This window comes from Chelonia mydas, chromosome 19 (genome assembly GCF_015237465.2).
Source record: "Chelonia mydas isolate rCheMyd1 chromosome 19, rCheMyd1.pri.v2, whole genome shotgun sequence".
Taxonomy (NCBI): domain Eukaryota; kingdom Metazoa; phylum Chordata; order Testudines; family Cheloniidae; genus Chelonia; species Chelonia mydas.
The window spans coordinates 7,468,989-7,487,284 of NC_051259.2; the positions used below are offsets into that span (position 1 = coordinate 7,468,989).

Genomic DNA, 18,296 nt, shown 5'->3' on the forward strand with positions numbered 1-18,296 from the left:
GGCGCAGCTGCACCAGTGTGTCTGGTGAAGACGCACTATGCTGATCGGTGAGCGCTCTCCAATCAGCATAATTACTCCTCCATGAGAGGCAGAAGCTATGTCTCCCACCGACATAGCGCCAGTGTGGACAGCGCTTAGATCGATGTAACTTACGTCTCTTGTGGGGAAGGGGAGTGGCTTTGTCACACGGTTGTGTAAACGAGCCCTTATTTGTGAATTTTGAAGCGATGAATTACAACTTCTGCTGTAGGGACAGAAAACAACAGTTAGCATGTCAAATAACATCAAGTACCCTGATTTTTAACTACCTGTGGTTAACTAAGATTTTCATAATTGTTGCATTGTTAAATCCTATAAAATGTTTTCTTGTTTTTCTCCCCCTCTTCCTCTTTTCTCCATCTGATCTTCTCCCCACCCAAATTCTTTCTCTCCGTAGTTCTTCCTCGGCAATCAGGTACAGTGTGCCTTGCAATGCTGTCTCACGTTCTTTTAACAAACATGGCTTGGTGTGTATTTATAATACCAATCTTTCTCTTGTTGCTGTGGGAAGATGTGATCTAAAGAATGGTGTGTTAGAGTTGGTTGTGTTACTTGGCAGAGTCTGGTATACAGAGTGATGTTTACCTGAAAATGCGATACCAAATGGCAAAACTCCTTGGAGGAAAGAAGTAAAAAGTTTAATGGGAAAATCAGAAATCTACAAAGATGGAGAGATTTAGCCTCCAAATTGCGTCTTCCTCTGATGCCCCAGTGCTATTAGAGGTTATGGCATCATTCATGTGAAAGGGAACGTGTAAGGTCCCAGTGCTCATGGTGGAATTGTCAGAGAAGAACATTGTCTCACGATTCTGACTCTGCTGCTGGAGGAATCATAGAATCATAGGACTGGAAGGGACCTTGAGAGGTCATCTAGTCCGGTCCCCTGCATTCAAGGCAGGACTAAGTATTATATTGTAACACTCTTCACAAAATTTATACAGGCTAACATTTTCTGAACACAGACTGTATACCAGGATCTGGACGGGTTTGACTATAACACAGTCACTATGGAATGAGAATGCTGCATTCACATGATCAGTCTCTTAGGTAACAATAACTAAACCCTCATCCCCTGCTTCACCGACTTTGAGTAACTCATAACTGGAAGAAAGTTCGTGAAAAATTGCATGTACCTACTCTTATATTCTGTTCTGTGATTAATATTATGGTAACTGAAGGCTGACAAGAACACAGGAACCCCATTGATAAAGGGACTGGAGTAATGTGTTTCATCACAAAAATGCAGCCTCCATTTGAACAACGAAGGAAATCCATTTATTTTAACTACTGAGGATTTTTAACTTGAAGAGCTGGACTCTAAATGTGGTGCCATGAAAGAAGGGAATGTGAATTTCTTGAGTGAAGGAAAGGATAGAAACCAATTCCCCGTTTATTCTAGCTAGGTGACTAGACAAATCTTTGAAGGGAACTATAAAACTGTATCTGATTATTAATAATAAATTTTTAATTAATGTTACAAGACTGGAGCAAATTATGTAACTTGTATTTTTAACATGGAGGGTCAGATTCTCCACTCTGCTATGTTGGAGTGAAGGGGCTACAAAATTAGTGTATCCAGCTAGCTGAGGATTCCCCTAGCATGGAGGAATTACTCAGTTAGTATAGAACCAATGCAGCAAAGGGGCATAGCCAGAGAGCCCTTGTCCTCCAGTGAGCCTCAGCAGGCATAAATAGCTCTTTCTGGCTATAGCTAGTTGGCGTAGCAGCTGCGCCAGGAGAGGTGTGTTGCCCCAGGCGTGCCCATCACACACTGGGTGCAGCTGAGAATTTAGCCTAGAAACTTTAAGACCAAAAATCATTGTCTCTGAAGCCAGACAGCCTACCTTTCCAGCACTCCAGCCCCTGACTGCTTAGCGCTAAAGATCTTCCATTCTGTGGCTCATTGGTTCTCCAGAGAGCAGAAATGAGAATCCTACTGCTCTAAAACTAACTAAACTCCAGCCTCCACTTGCTGGGGAGAGCATGGAAGCAGGATCCCTTCATGAACAGACACGGCCTGCAGCTACAGATTGAAAGAGAGCCCTAGAGATGCCCACAGCTCGGTCCCAAGCCTGAGGGCAAAGGGGAAATCTGAAAAGAGGCTCATGCATGAAACTCTTTGAGAAAGGGCTGTGCAGAACAGGGGAGAGATGTAGTTTCAGGAGAGTAGGGGGCATGTGAGATGTTTGGAACAGGAAAAGGAACCCTTAATCCTGCTTTGTTCCAATACCCCCAGCACTCTCTTTCTACAGAAATCAATCTAGATGTGTCTTGAACTCATCTGTAATTTTTTTTTACCTCAGTTACCTCCCCAGTAAGTGTTTAGCACCGTTTGCATGAAGTAATTCTGCCCAAGTTTCCCCTAGTTACTCCTCATTTCCTAAGGTTTCCATTATGTCTCCTGTTTTTTTAATTCCTTCTCCATGTTAAAAAGAGAGTCTGATTTATCAATGCCGTCATAATTCTGAAATCCTCCATTAGATCATGTTGAAGTATCCCCCTTTTCAAAGGCAGTCAACCCAGTCTCCTTCGTTTTCCCTCATTGCTTCAGCTCCTAAGACAGGGTGGAATTTTTGCTGCTCTTTATGATAGCCTCTGTGGTACATGGACCAGTACTGTTCACAGTAGTCCAGGTGGGGTTCTGCTAGATGTCTGAGTGTCCATGTAAACATTAGGAGAAGATGGCTCTGAAGAGAAGCACGTGCATGGTGGTGGATGAAAATGTCTCATAAATGGTAGCAGGGGGAACTGGAAAGAGATGTGTGATTTTGTTGATTCAGGGGCACACTTGATGATTGTTTGAAATTGGGGAGATTTTAAATTCCTAATGAACATTATAATCACTGGTTTCAGAGTAGCAGCCGTGTTAGTCTGTATTCGCAAAAAGAAAAGGAGTACATCCGATGATGCATCCGATGAAGTGAGCTGTAGCTCACGAAAGCTTATGCTCAGATATATTGGTTAGTCTCTAAGGTGCCACTCGTACTCCTTTTCTTTTTATTATAATCACTAATAAGCATTCTGGGACTCGAACCTTAGATTTCTACGTTCTAGATTCACTGTAATTGGGTGACTCTCCTGTGGGAGTTCTCTGGTTGGTTGAGGCTCGGTGAAATGCTCACACCTCAGACTTGGTGAAGAGGTTTCATTCACAGTGCTGATGCTGCACTGCTAGCATTTGCTATGCCAGCCTTCAGTGACGTGTCAGATGTCTCTTTTCAAAGCGGACTGTGTCAGGAGTGTCGGTGGGCAGTGTGGTCTAATGGATAGAGCACTGGGAGCGGGACTCCGGTGGCTGGGCTCTACTCTGGGCTCTGCCACTGGCCTGCTACATGACCTGAGGCAAGTCACTTCCCCACCCTGTGCCTCAGTGTCCTCATCTGTAAAATGGGGACGATGGTGCTATGACCTCCCACTTTGTAAAGTGCTTTGAGATCTACTAATGAAAGCACTACATAAGAGCTAAGTGCTATTATTATTATTATTCATGAAATGAAAGGCAGAGCAATAAAATTCTGTTTCTTTGGGTAAAACCCTCAAAACATGAAATTTAGAAACTCTCATTTGCTCCCTGGCCATCCTTTGACCTGCATTTGAATTTCTCAGCTTTCTTTTTTTGGCATTAGCCCTAGAGAATCTTGTTAGTAGCATTATCCTGAGTTTCTTTAGATGAAAAAATTCTCATAAATTGACACCAAAGTGAATTGATTCCCACATAGCATATAGCCTTTTGATATATTTGGAGAAGCCTTAAACATTAATAAGAGCTTTGAAAATGTTTAGGGTTACAGGTAGCACTTCAAATAGTCTCCAGTGTAGTTATATTACTAACCCTGACGCAGTCTGTTTTGGAGAGGAGCAGTGTCTCCATTTTATAGTCCTATTGCTTGAACTGCTTCTCTGTTGGTTCCACAGTTTGGTGATTCCCAGCAGTTGCGACTGGTCCGTATTTTGCGCAGCACTGTCATGGTTCGAGTTGGAGGAGGATGGATGGCCCTGGATGAATTTTTAGTGAAAAATGACCCTTGCAGAGGTAAGAAAGAACCTGTTTCTCAGGGACCTTTCATCTCCACAATAGTTGTGAAGTTGCCAGGTAGCACAAGATGCTTCATTGAAGCAGCTCTCATCAATCTGTGGGCTTGTGCAAATAAAGGAAGATCTGGAGAAAACAGGCACTAAAAAAAACCCCAAGCTTATTTATTGCAAGTCTCTCAATATTTGGTCCTGTTCTTAAAGCCCCAGCTTCTGGAGTCATGTGAATAGGTGAGAATCTCAATTTTCATTTCAGAGGAAACAAACAAGTTTGTCGCCCTCCTGGTTGCTGAGAAAAGCTTGAAAATGTGATCTGAGTGCACCTGAAAGTTCAAAAATCAGAAAGCAAATAAAAAAAACTCTGTGTATTGTTTGTGTAAAATCACATGATTTTAAGCCAATTGCATAATTTTTGAACACGTGGGGATGGCAGTATTGCAGTATGAACCCTTTGCAAAGGGTCTTCCAGAAAATCCAAACCTTGAGCATCAAGGAGTTAAAATTAGTTACCCTGAATAAAAAGAAAATTCCTTTTACTAAAAATTATTTTGTTAACATCCTTTTTTTTTCCATACAAATTTGCTGGCCATTTCTTTTTCGTAGTTTAAACCCCTCATTTTGATTTGTTGTCTGCACTCTTCGACGATGGCCAAAAGCTGGTGTCTTCTGTGTGTTTTCCTTTGGGTTGCTGGCACGTGCCGAATTCAGCAGAACTCCTGCCTTCATGGACTTGTGTGTCTTTTACAACAAACAGTTGTCAGTGTGGATTCCACTGTAAATGTTACTGTTACAAATCCAATGTGCTGATAGGTGACCAGTGCGTTAGAGAAATCTAATAAAAACCGTTCCAATTCCATACAAACGTAGGTAAAATCAGGTGTAAGAAGCCTCTAGACAAGAATATAATCTCTCTTGCTGATAAATGTGATTCTAATGTGCTGCACCCTCCAGAAAGAAAACCCTAACATTGTATTTTTAGGGACAATGGTGCTGTTTCCAGAAGCTCTGTGTGTGTATGCCTAAAAAATTTCCTGCAAGATTCCAGTTGCCAACTCTTCCTTCCCCGCCTCTCAAAATGGCAGCGCTGCATGGGGTGAAAAAGAACTGTCCTTCAACTGTGCATTTCTTTCTTGACCAGTTTCTGCTTTCTCCTGCTCTCAGTTTCCTTGTATGTGTGTGTTTTTCTTTATTCTAGTTCACCACCCTGGAAGTAAAATAAAGCGCTCTGATTCCAGCTCTTCGATTGCCAGTCAGTCTCCGATAGGTTGGCGTTACTTTTGCTTTATCACTCTTGCCGGCACCCCCCCTCTCCCATCATTAAGAATGGCTTTGCTTCTTAACCAGCCCGCCTGCCCCACCACATCTGCTGCCTTTGTGATGCTGAGACAGTGTTGACAATATCAAGAATATTCTACTCGAGACATTTTTAAACAGTTTTTAACTAAATCGACTCTCTGAAAATTGAGTGGCATATTCAGAAACCGGAAAAAACACGTGCACTATATAATGTCTGTTCAAACACAGATTCATAGTTAGACATATTGATCATTGTGCTTTCTATATCTTAGATACTTATCTGGCCTCCATTACCGCAGTATCTGAATACCTCACAATCTTAATATATTTCCTTGTGAGGTATTGTAGTAGGAGTCCCAATTACGGATGGGAAACTGAGGCAGATTGATTAATTGAGTTGACCAAGGTGTCACAGAGCAGTTGTGGCAGAACTGAGAATTGAATCCAGCTCTCCCATGTCTAAAGGTAGTGCCCTCACTGAACCATCCTTCCTTTTTTACTGAGTTCAGCTCCCAGGGATCTTATTTCAGTTTATCCGAAAAGAGTTGATTTTTTTTATCAGAAACATTTGGAAATAAACAAGGGAAGCTTAAAAATTTTTATGACTGGAAAACTGAACCATGTACTGCATGGAAAAATTGGAGACAGTGATTTTTCTCTGGATTTTGAAATGTTGCATCGGTGAGATTCTCCTGGATCAGTATTTTTCTGTGGTAGAAAAAGGTCAGAGTTAATCACAGTCGGTCCCTTTCTAAGACGTCTTGATACAGAGAGAGTTCATTTGGGCTTGATGTGTGACTTTCATTTGAAATGAATAAGATGAACCCAATTCTTCAGTTTACATATTTATTTTTATTGATAAAATAAGAGACGTTCCCACGTCAAGTCCTGGACACCCTCATACTGTATTTCAGCTCCTATTATTCCTTTTTAGATGTTTCTAGATGTAAAAATAGACTATGGTGATGGTACATGAGGCTGGAGTTTCAAAAACCTACTCCACAGTGAGTTTCGAAAACACTTGGTTGTCTTGGGTTTAGTTTTCATGTGTCTGTGTAGACAGCCTGGGAGCTCGCCTTGTACCTCATGTATTCCTATTCTGTGCAGACAGTGAAGCAGCTTGTGATTGTGCTGTACAATGTACTATGGCCAGATGCTACCTGTCTTGAGGTGAATTGCAGAGAGTGGTTTCTTCAGACCATTTCTGGGCATCTTCCTTTTAAAAAATGATTTGTATTACAAGAGTGCTTAGAAACGCCTACCTGCGAGGTCCTGTGCAAGTGCATAAAGATACAGTCCTTGTTCCAAATCTAAATAGACAAAACAAAGGGGAGGGGGGTGGAAATAGAGGCCCAGGGGAAAAGTGACTTGCCCAAGGTCACACAGCAAGTCAGTGGCAGAGCTGGGAATAGAACCCAGGTCTTCTGAATCTCCCAGTCCAGTGCCGACCATCTTGCATGATGGATTTGTTAATGAAAATGTTGTGTTAAATCCAGCCTCAAGGTAGGAAGAATTTTGCAAGGGATAAAGGATGTTCCCTCAAGACAAAAATCTGACTCCCCTGTATTTCATAGCTGAACAGCCAGATCTGCGTAAGGTCAACCTGGGCCTTTTTGTTGTCGGTATGTTTTTTGATTTGGCACATTACATTATTCTTCTTAGTGTTCTTTGCCATAAGCTGGAGAATTCCCCGTGTGTACTAAAGGAATCTCTGCTGTGTGTCTTGCTTGTGGCTTTCAAATGCCACAAAGGACCTCTAATGGCAATGAACGTCCGCACGGTAGCCCTGGAAACCACCACAGCACGCAGAGCAGCAGTTGAGATACATGTCGCTAACGCTTCATTAAAAAGACAATTCTCCCGCTTCTCGTGGGACTCGAACGGTTTTCTCCATTTTCCCTCTGCCGGAGAGCTCGGTACGGGGCATGAGAGAGGCCCGTGGTGAAGCGTGGCCGCAAGCAGCATTCAGCGGCTGGGATTCTCCGCAAGGGGAATGAGCCACACCCAACTGAGTGAGAGTGTGTAATTTCAGACTAGGATTCAAGCCTGCATTTGTTTAACAATGAGGGTAATTAACCATTGGAACAACGGTTGCGATGGATTCTCCGTCACTGGCCACGTTTAAATCAAGACTGGATGTTTCTCTAAAAGACCTGCTCTAGTTCGAACAGGAGTCGGTTCAGGGAAGTCCTATGACCTGTGTTGTACAGGAGGTCGGAGGAGACAATCGCAATGGTTCCTTCTGGCCTTTGTAACATATAAATCTATGGCAGCAAAAAAAAGCCACTGATATTTTTGGCTGCGGTACATTGTATCTTGGAAGAAGGATGTGTTAGTTCCACTACACACCACGGAGGAGCCTACCTGTAATAACTCCATGTGGTTCTGGGCATGTCGGTATTAGATAGATGTCAGCCAACCGGAAGGAGTTCATAGAAGAGCAGTAAAAATGATTAGCGGGCTGGAAGAATTGACTTGTGAGGAAAGGCATTCACAAAATAGGAGAGCTTAACTAGATCTTGATTAAGTAAGGGCCATAATAAGCAGGTACATTGCTTAGAAGATATAAGCACCAAGCAGAGAGGAGGGTTGTTTAGGGCATAATCAAGTGGAGAAATATAAAGGCGAATAGAGAGTGTGTATCGAGAACAAGTTCCCAAGAACAAGGCTTGTTAGAATGTGAAATCCTCTCCCAAGGGAAGCGGGGACTGATGCATGTTGCCGAGCTGAGGGACTCCAGAGGAGAAAAGCTTCCAGCCCATTTTGTCTGGAAGGAAAGCAAATACAACACAAGGACTTCTTTGCCAGGGAGAGTAAACTGTGTGTCTGTGTGAGGGATCTGGGACTGGAAACCATCTTTCCCCGCACCCAGCCCTCTGGAAGAAAGAAAAAAAAGGAAATGTTTAACAGTCCTTACTCACTACAGTCTCTTCCTTACGTGAAACAGCTTAGGTTTGGTAGTAGTCAATACGTCCCTTTATCTCAACACAGTCTTTGAGACTTTAATTGGTTCTGATTATCTTTTGAAGCCCATGCTAAACATTCTTTGCTTCTGTCACCTGCGGCTTGTTGCTGAAATCAGCATGATTCGGAAGCAGTGCTGCTTGCTTTCTGTAAGCTCTTGAATTTACTAGTGCCACTCTGCTTCTTCGTCTCTACTGTTAATGCTTTGCTACGGGTGTTTTAGGGTGCGGGTGCCAGGGTTCTTCCCATCCCTAGGTTATCACAGAACAAGGCTTCTACCCTGCAGTTGCTTCTTCGTCTTTCAAGTCTAACACATTGAATCTAATATTGCTCCTTTGTCATGTAAGGCTTTGCGCATGGCCTTGCTCCTACCTACTTAATGAATTTGCTGTCTATATACCTGGTGAGTTTCTGAGATACTGGCCTAGGCTGATCTTCTTAGTATCTCAGGACGCAGAACTTCCAACTGCATTGTTACCCCATTGTTAGTTGCAGAGAGACCCTCCAGTTCCTGGGACTTTCAGATCCAAATTTTACATCTGCCGTCTGATATGAGTTGTTGAAGCTTGGAAAATTGGTCACGCTCCACATAGTCATGCGCTGGGTGTGAGAGCAGGAGTACGACCTTTCCGAGCTGTTCTATTCAGTATTTTTAACCTGTCCTAAGAATGTCATCAGCTGCTGGTGCTAATTTTAACTAGACTTGTATAATAGGCCCAGGACATGCATAAAAGTTGCATAATTCTGTCTGAACTCCTGGACCTCTAGGGTTCTTTCGCCTATCACAAGTCTTCAAAAACCAATCAGCAAAGTTACATCGTCGCAACGGAGCGAGAATGCTGCGCTGGTCTCGCTCTGCTGTGGCCAGGATGAGAGCAAGACGTCCATTGTAGGTCGGAGATGGAGTCTCGTGGATGTCTGAGGGATGTCCTCCTGGGGTTAAGCAGGACTTGGGTGAAACGCCTCAGGGGTGGTCTTTTTCAGGAGATGCTTTGTTTCCTCTTTCAGCACGAGGAAGGACCAACCTCGAACTTAGAGAGAAGTTTATTTTACCAGAGGGAGCCTCGCAGGGAATGACGCCTTTCAGGTCACGGGGTCGAAGGTCGAAACCCTCCTCCCGGGCTGCCTCCCCAACGCGCTCCAGCTCTAGTGCAAGCCAGAGTAATCACAGCTGCGCGTCCGTGCCATCCTCTCCAGCAACGCCTGCGAGTGGAGCCAAGGTAAGGCTGATACTCCTTTGCTTTCCTGATGCTCACGCCTACTCAGACCCTGTTCCAAGGAGACCAGGAGCTGAAGCATTAGGTAGGAGAGGTTTTTGCGGGGAGACTCAGAAAATAGGTGAATGTATGCTTCATTGGTGGACACCTGAATGGCAGAACCTGGCTTAAAACTGATACTTGAGGCAGGGATAAACCCATTGACTGCACAGTCGATATATTTAAATCATTGATGCAACAAGTTTCTTCCCGCTTTGTATACACTACACCTGCAGGTAGGTGACCATTCGTAGAGAGAACGTAAACACGTCTCAGGAAAGGCTGAGTTGCCGATTGAGGTTGTTTTTATTTTTACGTTCTCACATTGTAACTCTTGGGACCATTCCCGATTCTCCTATCTTCCACCAGTCCGAATTTCCCCTGCCGTCTCTCTGTGCGATAGGAGCAGACTTATCTTGGACATCACTGTTCACACGAGCAGCTGGCTAGCATGAAGGAGGAAGTGGCTGCCTTTTTGTGTCTCCTTTTCACCACATTGTGCCAATGTGCATTTTATTTTGTCGTCTGTTTCTTTTGGAATTTATGTATTTTCTGTTTGTTTTTCCCATTTCGGATACTTTTCTGTTCCATTTTCACTCACTTTTCACCTCTTTCCCCCCCCCCCCCTTTCTCCCTACCCTTCCTTTGGATTTTCCATTTCACAGACTCCACATCACTTCTCTCGCTGTTATGACAAACCCTGGTTGGTAAACAGTAAAGCTGGCACCCCTCACAGGGGCTTCGATAATTCCGACTCCCACCTGTCCAGCTCCGAGGTAGAGTATGGCTCTGCTAGTCAAAGGACCTGTTGAAAGGAAGGAACGCGGCTGCTTCCTTTTCCTGCTGAATGCTTTTCTTTTATTATAGCAGCGCTTGTTAGCACAGCTAACGCTAAGACTGTGGGTGTTTTTCAGGCGTTCCTAACTCGGATCAAAAACGAAATTCACACAAGAATGAAACTCAGTGTGCAAGATGCCTGAAATCAATTTTTACCCCTTTTGAGCAATTTTAAAACAAGTAATTTATCAGATTGCAAAACCCAATGTAACTTCCTGGCTTTAGCCACTTTTTTTTTTTTTTTTTTTTTTTTAGCATTCAAAAAAAGACCATAATGAAAACTAGGGGCCTCTTAATATTAAAAATAGGAATAAATTCACCGAGTTAGCACTTGAAAATCAGCTACAGCGCATGGCCAGTAACCACTTTTACCATAGGTTTCTGCAGTACATATACCTCTCGGCCTATTTCGGCAGATCTACTATGTCCTATAACATCACACACTGATGCGAGGCCTCTGCAATACTTTCATACAGCGGGGTGAATTCAGGCTGAAGTTCCAGCCTGAACGTAGAATTTTCTGACCTCTGGGAATTGGTGGTGGTTCAGAATTTTAACATAGATTTTGGAGGTTTAACATACCGGCAGTTTGTCATGTCTCCCATACTTGATCTTCCCTTGAAAATAGTTTCCGAAGTTTTGTTATCAAAAAGTCAGGTGTAATTCCTGAAATGTAGGAAATGATCCACGTGTTGCCATAAGAAAGGCTTTGGGAAGATACCGCATTTTGTTATAAAGTACGATCAAGGGCCAGGATCAAAAGCTCCAGGATTTACTGACAATGTTAGAGAGTCGCTCTCAAAACAAAAAAGTGCCAGAGAGAAATGCATGTAGAGGGAGCTACTTTCAAATTTCTTAAAACCTCGTTCCACGGTTTGTTTTTGGTCCTATTCAAAGGCTTGTCCAGCACTTTAAAACGTGTTAATGGAACTTAACTGCCATGTATCCAAGGAGGCATCTGTCCTCTTCCTTGACTTTCCCTTTGCTTCCTCTCCCTTTGCTGTAGCTTCATGAGACAGAAAGAAATTAAAATCTCTCCAGTTCACATCAGAGGGAGTTTGGGGAAATCTCTCTCCAGCTGTTTGTCAGAAGATTTATTCCAGAGCGACCCTCCAACTATTAAAAGGCATTTCTTTTTACGGTGACACAAACTGAAAATTGCAAAAGGGTAGCCAGCTGCTGCTGAATCAGTCTGCCCATTGTGCTGTTAAACTCACAAAACTGGGTGACTGGGCAACAACTTGGCAGATGAAATTCAACGTTGATAAATGCAAAGTAATGCACATCGGAAAACCTAATCCCAAATATATGTAAAAAATGATGGGGTCTAAATTAGCTGTTACTACTCAAGAAAGAGATCTCGGAGTCATTGTGGAGAGTTCTCTGAAAACCATCCACTGAATGTGCAGTGGCCGTCAAAAATGCGAACAGAATTTTGGGAATCATTAGGAAAGGGATAGATAGTCAGACAGAAAATATCATACTGCCTCTATATAAATTCTTGGTGCATCTTGAATATTGCGTGCAGGTGTGGTCACCATATCTCAAAAAAGATATATTGGAAAAGGTTCAGAAAAGGGCAACAAAAATGATTAGGGGTCTGGAACAGCTTCCATGTGAGGAGAGATTAATAAGACTGAATAAGACTGGGACTTTTCAGCTTGGAAAAGAGACAACCAAGGGGGGATATGATAGAGGGTCTGGTGTGGAGAAAGTAAATAAGGAAGTGTTGTTTACTCATCATAACACAAGAACTAGGGGTCACCAAATGAAATTAATAGGCAGCAAGTTTAAAAACAAACAAAAGGAAATATTTCTTCACACGACGCACAGTCAACCTGTGGAACTCATTGCCAGAGGATGTTGTGAAGTCCAAAACTATAACAGGGTTCCAAAAGGAACTAGACAAGTTCATGGAGGATAGGTCCATCAATGGCTATTAGCCAAGATGGGCAGGGATGGTGTCCCTAGCCTCTGTTTGCCAGAAGCTGGGAATGGGCGACAGGGGATGGATCACTTGATGATTACCTGTTCTGTTCATTCCCTCTGAAGCACCTGGCATTGGCCACTGTCAGAAGGCAGGATACTGGGCTAGATGGACCATTGGTCTGACCCAGTATGGCTGTTCTTATGTAAAATGCCAGAATCCCAGTACCTGCGGGCTTGGATGTAACACCTTGGGTGGCTGTTTTCCTGCAGTTATTTTATGTTGTCTTAAAACCAGCACTAGGTTTATTTTAGAAACTTGGAGCTGCTCTTTCCAATAGGAATCAGGAATCCTCTCTTCTTCAGAGATGTTATTCTGACTTACAGTCATGCTTTCTTCGGCTTCCTATTTCTGTGGCAAGAGAAGTAACGGTGGGAGAAAGCTTTGTGTGTGTTGCTTCCTCTAGTGTTTATCTGCAACATCGTAAAGGTCACAGAGCACACTGTTTAGCAGAAAACAGAGTGCGAGTAGCGTATAAAGCTTCATTGAAAAGCTTTCAGTTGTGGTGGAGAACTTCTGGCCTGCATTTCCCATGTTCATTCACCGCTAATGCTTGAACGAATGTCTTGGATTTTTTTAAAAAAAATATTTAAAATTCTCTTTGTTGGTTGTCTGTCCGAATTTATATACATTAGGCTGAAATCCCTTGGCCCTATTATGTCACTTGGGACTGAAATTTGGCACACTTTCACCAAAAAAAAACCCAGCATATTTTCACCAAAACATAACTAACCTTTAACATTGTTCTGGACTTTTTAAATACTAGAAATTTCCCAGGATTTCATGTGACTTTTTGTGTGGCTTTTTGACCCAAAACAGTACTTGGGCCTTAAGATGGACGACAGATTTCAGGTATTTTGAAATAGATCTGTAGCTTAGTCAGAGATGGATCGATATAGATATAAAAACATGTCAAACTAAACAAAATAATTAACAGTGGGTTTGCAGGGAAAAGCACTAGCATGTAGTGCTATCCTGAGGGCCCAAAGCCACCATGGGTATGATGTTTTCAGGGACGAGGCTTTGGTGGAACAATAAAACAATTACTGTATGTGTTCTCCTTGACCTTTACGATGATGATGGTATTTATATATTGGAATCCTGTTGCCGAGATCTACCTCTGATATTAACCCATTACAAAGTGAATTATACCATGACGTCTAAAAGGCTCTCGATGCGTTCTTTATTCCAAGGTGACTCCGTCTGCAGGCAGTAAGCTGAAGCGACCGACTTTTCACTCTAGTCGAACTTCTCTTGCGGGTGATACCAGTAATAGTTCCTCTCCAGTCTCTACAGGTGCCAGAACCAATCGGGCTGGTAAGTGCTAGGTTGACCGTTTTACCTGTAATGGATGCTAAAATATGTGGTACCTCCTTTCATAGCTGTCCCTGTCTATGGATTCCAGTCGAGAGAAAGGATAAGATACTGACCATCTGTAATAGCTTAGGATAAACGAAAGGACATGGTTATACAGGCTGGTCTGTTTATCCACTTGTAGTAGAGATGTTTCAGTGATTGCCTTGACCCTGAGTAGTTTGGGATGCATTTTAAGAGGCATTTCCTTTAAATTGTGTTCAGAATAAAAGCTTCATACCACAGACCCTCTGTCTCCCAGAGCCTGGAGTGAGAACAGCCGGAAACAAGCTGTGACATTCTCCAGCGAGTCTTAAAGTTTTAGGCAAAGTTGCTCACTGTCATCGTAGATCATAGAGCGATCAGTGATCCTGTATTGATTGCACAGTCTTCTAATAACACTGCTGCTATTGTTGTGTCTGCAGACTGGTGGCGGTACTGAAGGGAGGTGGGGTCCATTTGCTAAGGGTTAGAATGGGGAGGTGTTTCAGCGGGGTCACAAATACCTGGATTTAATTTCAGATCCTAAAAAAACAGCCAGTCGTCCCACAAGTCGCGCTGGAAGTCGGGCAGGGAGTCGGGCCAGCAGCCGGCGGGGAAGTGATGCCTCCGATTTTGACCTTCTGGAAACTCAGTCAGCCTGTTCAGACACTTCAGAAAGCAGCGCAGCAGGGGGTCAAGGCAGTTCGCGACGGGGGTTGGCAAAACCTTCCAAAATCCCAACCATGTCCAAGAAAACTACCACTGCCACCCCCAAAACTCCAGGCCCCAAGAGATAATACTGTACCAACACCCCCTAAAACAAAACAAACCTGTGTCCAATTTTTAACCCTGCTACGTACATTGGATGTATATTTATTCTAAACGGGAAAAATTATATTGTTAAAAGTGTAAAAGAATAATTGTGTTATGAAGCTGCCTTATTTGGTTTTTGTTTTTTTTTTCTTTTTTGTAAGTTACTATTTTCATGTGAATATTTATGTAGATAAAATTTGCCTCCTGGTCACCCCTATTCACAGTGGGGCCCAGAAAACTGAAATGTGGGAGAGGGAAAGCAAGCAAAAAAAGTCAAGATGTGAAAGTGTAAAAAAAAAAAAAAAAAAAGTTAAGAAAAAAATTATACATAGGATTTCTGCGCGGTGCAGGGTGTGAACCTGCTTTATCTTTTAGGATTGTTCCTAAATGCCTCTTTATAAACTTGACTCGCTGTCTCAGCGAGATAAATTATATTTAAAAAACGAAAAAACCGGAATCCTACAGTGTTCAAGGAACTCTCTTTTTTTGTGAATCATGGATACCTCAAACAGAGACACATGAGGTGAGGGGATTTTGGGCGTCTGCTTCCATTTTTTTAAAGGTTATGTGATTTTACCTGAAGAAATCGGAGTTTGTTTGAATTAATAACATTTGCACATGCTACAGTAACGGGGTTCATTACAAATGCTGTCTTTAAAATACTGTCCCAGCACTTATGCTTTTAAAGAGCAAATAATAGTGATGGGTTTGGGGGGTAGAACTTTAAAGCTGTCCAGAAGAGAGCGCTGGGTTGGCAACCCTACAGATACGTCCTTTAGAGGATGGGACGGAAAGGTGCTTCTGTCACTTCCTGTCCTACCCGTTAGAAGACTCTTCTGGATGGCCACCCAGTCAGTTCGCATAAGAGACTGACTCACATTGTTTGTTACAGAATTGCTATTTATCTGCACCTCTTTTCCTATTTATTATTTGACTGGTCATTCGACTTCAAACCAGACTGAGATTTACGTCACCTCTGCTCCTAGAAGAAACCTGGGACTTACATGCACCGTTGCTTGTCCTTTAAATGAGTCTCACCAGCGCACTTGCTAGCAAGTCCTATCTCGCTTTTGTATGCGACTTTTCTTTGTGATAAAAACAACTGACCAAGTGACCATGCGGGTGGGTCTGGGGAGGGGCTATCTGGACTTCCTGTATTTATTAAATATTGTTCCTCTTCAGCTCTGACCATATTGCTGTGTGATTCTCTCAATTGGTTTAATTGAGGCAGAAACTGAAGCTCAACCAATGAACTGTTTAAAACAGTTTTTTTGTATTAAAATTGCTTGCAGTAATAACAATCTTGCTTCGTATTTTATTCCAAAGTGCTAGCTTTATAAACATACATATTCAAGCTTCAGCGTTTTCTTACAAGGCAAAAGCAGCAAGGCTGGATAAAAATGTATTTTGAATGCATCTATAAGACAGCAAAAGTTGCCTTTGAGAGCACATGTGGGAGACCTGCTTAGAATGTATGGTTCACCGCTCTTTCATTCCTATGCTTCCTATTCCTTTGCCATCTAGGCATTTCACAATCAAACCATGTGCTGTGGTGGATTCTCCAATAACTATTGGATAAGACATCAGGACTCTAACAACCACTCAACCCACTGAGTGGTATCAAGTGAATAGAAATCGGTGCAGAGACTTGTGTAGGTTATGAATTCACACCATCCTCCACCACTCAGAAAGCAAGCAGCTGTGCTCTGTGCTGCCAAGAGTTTCTGGGTGAACTCCAGGTGAAGTGTATTGCACTAATTTAGCCTGGAGCTACCAAGGGTCTGGATAACTGCTGCAAGGTCCACACTTAAGAGGAATGAGCTGCTTGCTTGCCAGGTAGGGAGATGTCTGATGGTTTGGGTTATTTAATTACTTTGCAAAATACGGTCTTGTGATCCTTATTAGTTCCTTTTCCTATCCTTATTAGTTTCTTTCCCTTGTTTTACATGTGTATCCCAGGGAAGCATGCTAATGTAATCTACTGTATGATGTAACGATGGACTGTCTGGGGAGAGATAAGTGGTGGGTTCCACAGTGGAGCCATACATAAGAACACGCAGTCATTAAAGACTGAGGTGAATAATGTGAGCCATAGAAAGTGAAAGCTCAGGGGGAAATTGGCTTGCAAAGCAAAAGAACAGCGGGGAGCAATCTAAGGTTATACAGCTGATCCAGCCAAACCTTGCTCCAGTTTAAAAGCTGCATGTGGCTGTATTATGGGAAGTAAAGCAATGTGTTGTCTTAAGGTGCCTGTCATTGCCAAGAGTCCGGCTCGTCCATACTGCTGCATGGGACCAGGGAAATTAATGCAGTTTGTATCCTGCTGTAGGATGTGCTGGGTTTTCAAGTCCCTCTAGCCCAAGCTGTGTAGAGTCAGTACTAGCCCTAAGGGAGCAAGGCACTAAAATCTAGATCTAGTTGGCTTGGAAAACCCAAGATTTTTCCCCCCCTTCCTATCACATTCCCTCTTCCTACGTCTGCACTGTGGGGAGTGAGAACATGGGGCACCTGCTTGTAAGGTGCACAGCAGCTGATGATGTGGCTGCTTACAAGCCTGGGCATTAACTAATGCTAGGGGTAAATCTGTCTATAGTAACCAAACCATCTTCATCCCAAACTTCACTCCCACCCCACCCCCAATTCCGGATTTACCCTTAGTGGCAGGAGCTTAGGTGCACTCAACTCAAAACTCTTTTCACTTCTTTTAACCCTGTCTCACCCCATTGTGTCTTCATGCTGAAGTCTCCCAACGCCGCTAATTCCTACTTTCCAAGACACTGGCTTGTTTCTTGAGCTCAGTATAGTATAATTTACTGCTCCTATTTCCCACAAGTCTTCCCTGGCTTCCTCTCCTACGGAATCTAGTCCAAAAGTCTTCAAGGCCTTCCCTGGATTTAGCAGGCAAGGAGAAAGGGCAATATTTCTCCGAACATATCTCTAATGCTCCTATTACAGTGGTGCTCAAATACCAGATTCCTTCCTTCTCTCTCCTCGCCACAAGTGGTGAATGCTGCCTTTAACATCTGCCCCCAGCCCCCTGATTCAGGCTAATTTGTTTCCTTGAGTCAAATCTCATTTCAAGGGCTTGTCTCTGCATGAAAGTGGTTTTAGATTAAGCTAGGGTGTAAATTTAAAGTGCAGTAGCTATTCTTGACTAATTCCAGGTGCGGGCATTCAATCTGGAATAAAAGTGACTTGTTCCTGTTTGTTTGAACCTGTTTTCAAAGCGGGTTAAGCTAAACAGGAACAAGGAACTCTTGATTCCTGAACCTTCCTGGAAGGGCCTGTCTCTAATGACTACGCATTCTACTCCGTGAGCCATTCTGTTTACTGCAACTCTCCTTCCCACAGCTACGGCTGTTTTATTTGTACTTGAATGTATTGACTGTCTACCTGAATGTAAATCTGTGCTGTGTTGTGCCTCAGGAAGATTGCATGAAAGGTTTATCATATAAGGGGGAAAATGTGTTGAAGGAAAAAATTAAAGTGAATTCTTTCAAGAGAATATCTGAGAACTCCACAATCCTCCCCCCGCCCCCCCGAGCTCACTGTACACGCAGCATATCTGCATCAAAGTTGTTTGCTACATCCGCTGTGGTATCTGTAACCTACGTGCTTCCTAATGAAAGTGACATTCTCATCTGAAGTATAATCTCAGGTCCATCATTTATATTGCAAGCCCCCGAGGCAGGATTGTGGCTCAGGGTTAACGGAGAGGCACCTAGCACACTTATGGG

At 43.0% G+C, this 18,296-nt stretch overlaps 1 protein-coding gene across 28 annotated transcripts in view; it reads left to right on the plus strand.

Annotated features, from left to right (window-relative positions):
- Positions 1-15,860, plus strand: part of MACF1 (microtubule actin crosslinking factor 1) — a 252,980-nt gene extending 237,120 nt beyond the window's left edge. For 15 of the 28 annotated variants that reach the window (XM_037881677.1, XM_037881687.1, XM_043531976.1 and 12 more), the window contains 6 exons: positions 437-454; positions 3,955-4,072; positions 9,340-9,551; positions 10,253-10,363; positions 13,605-13,728; positions 14,287-15,860. In XM_037881677.1, coding sequence (XP_037737605.1) covers positions 437-454; positions 3,955-4,072; positions 9,340-9,551; positions 10,253-10,363; positions 13,605-13,728; positions 14,287-14,543 — 840 coding nt within the window. In that variant the 3' untranslated portion in view covers positions 14,544-15,860. The remainder of the gene's footprint in view (positions 1-436; positions 455-3,954; positions 4,073-9,339; positions 9,552-10,252; positions 10,364-13,604; positions 13,729-14,286) is intronic. The other 13 variants (XM_043531971.1, XM_037881688.1, XM_043531979.1 and 10 more) reach the window with 3 other exon arrangements.
- Positions 15,861-18,296: the final 2,436 nt, after the last annotated feature.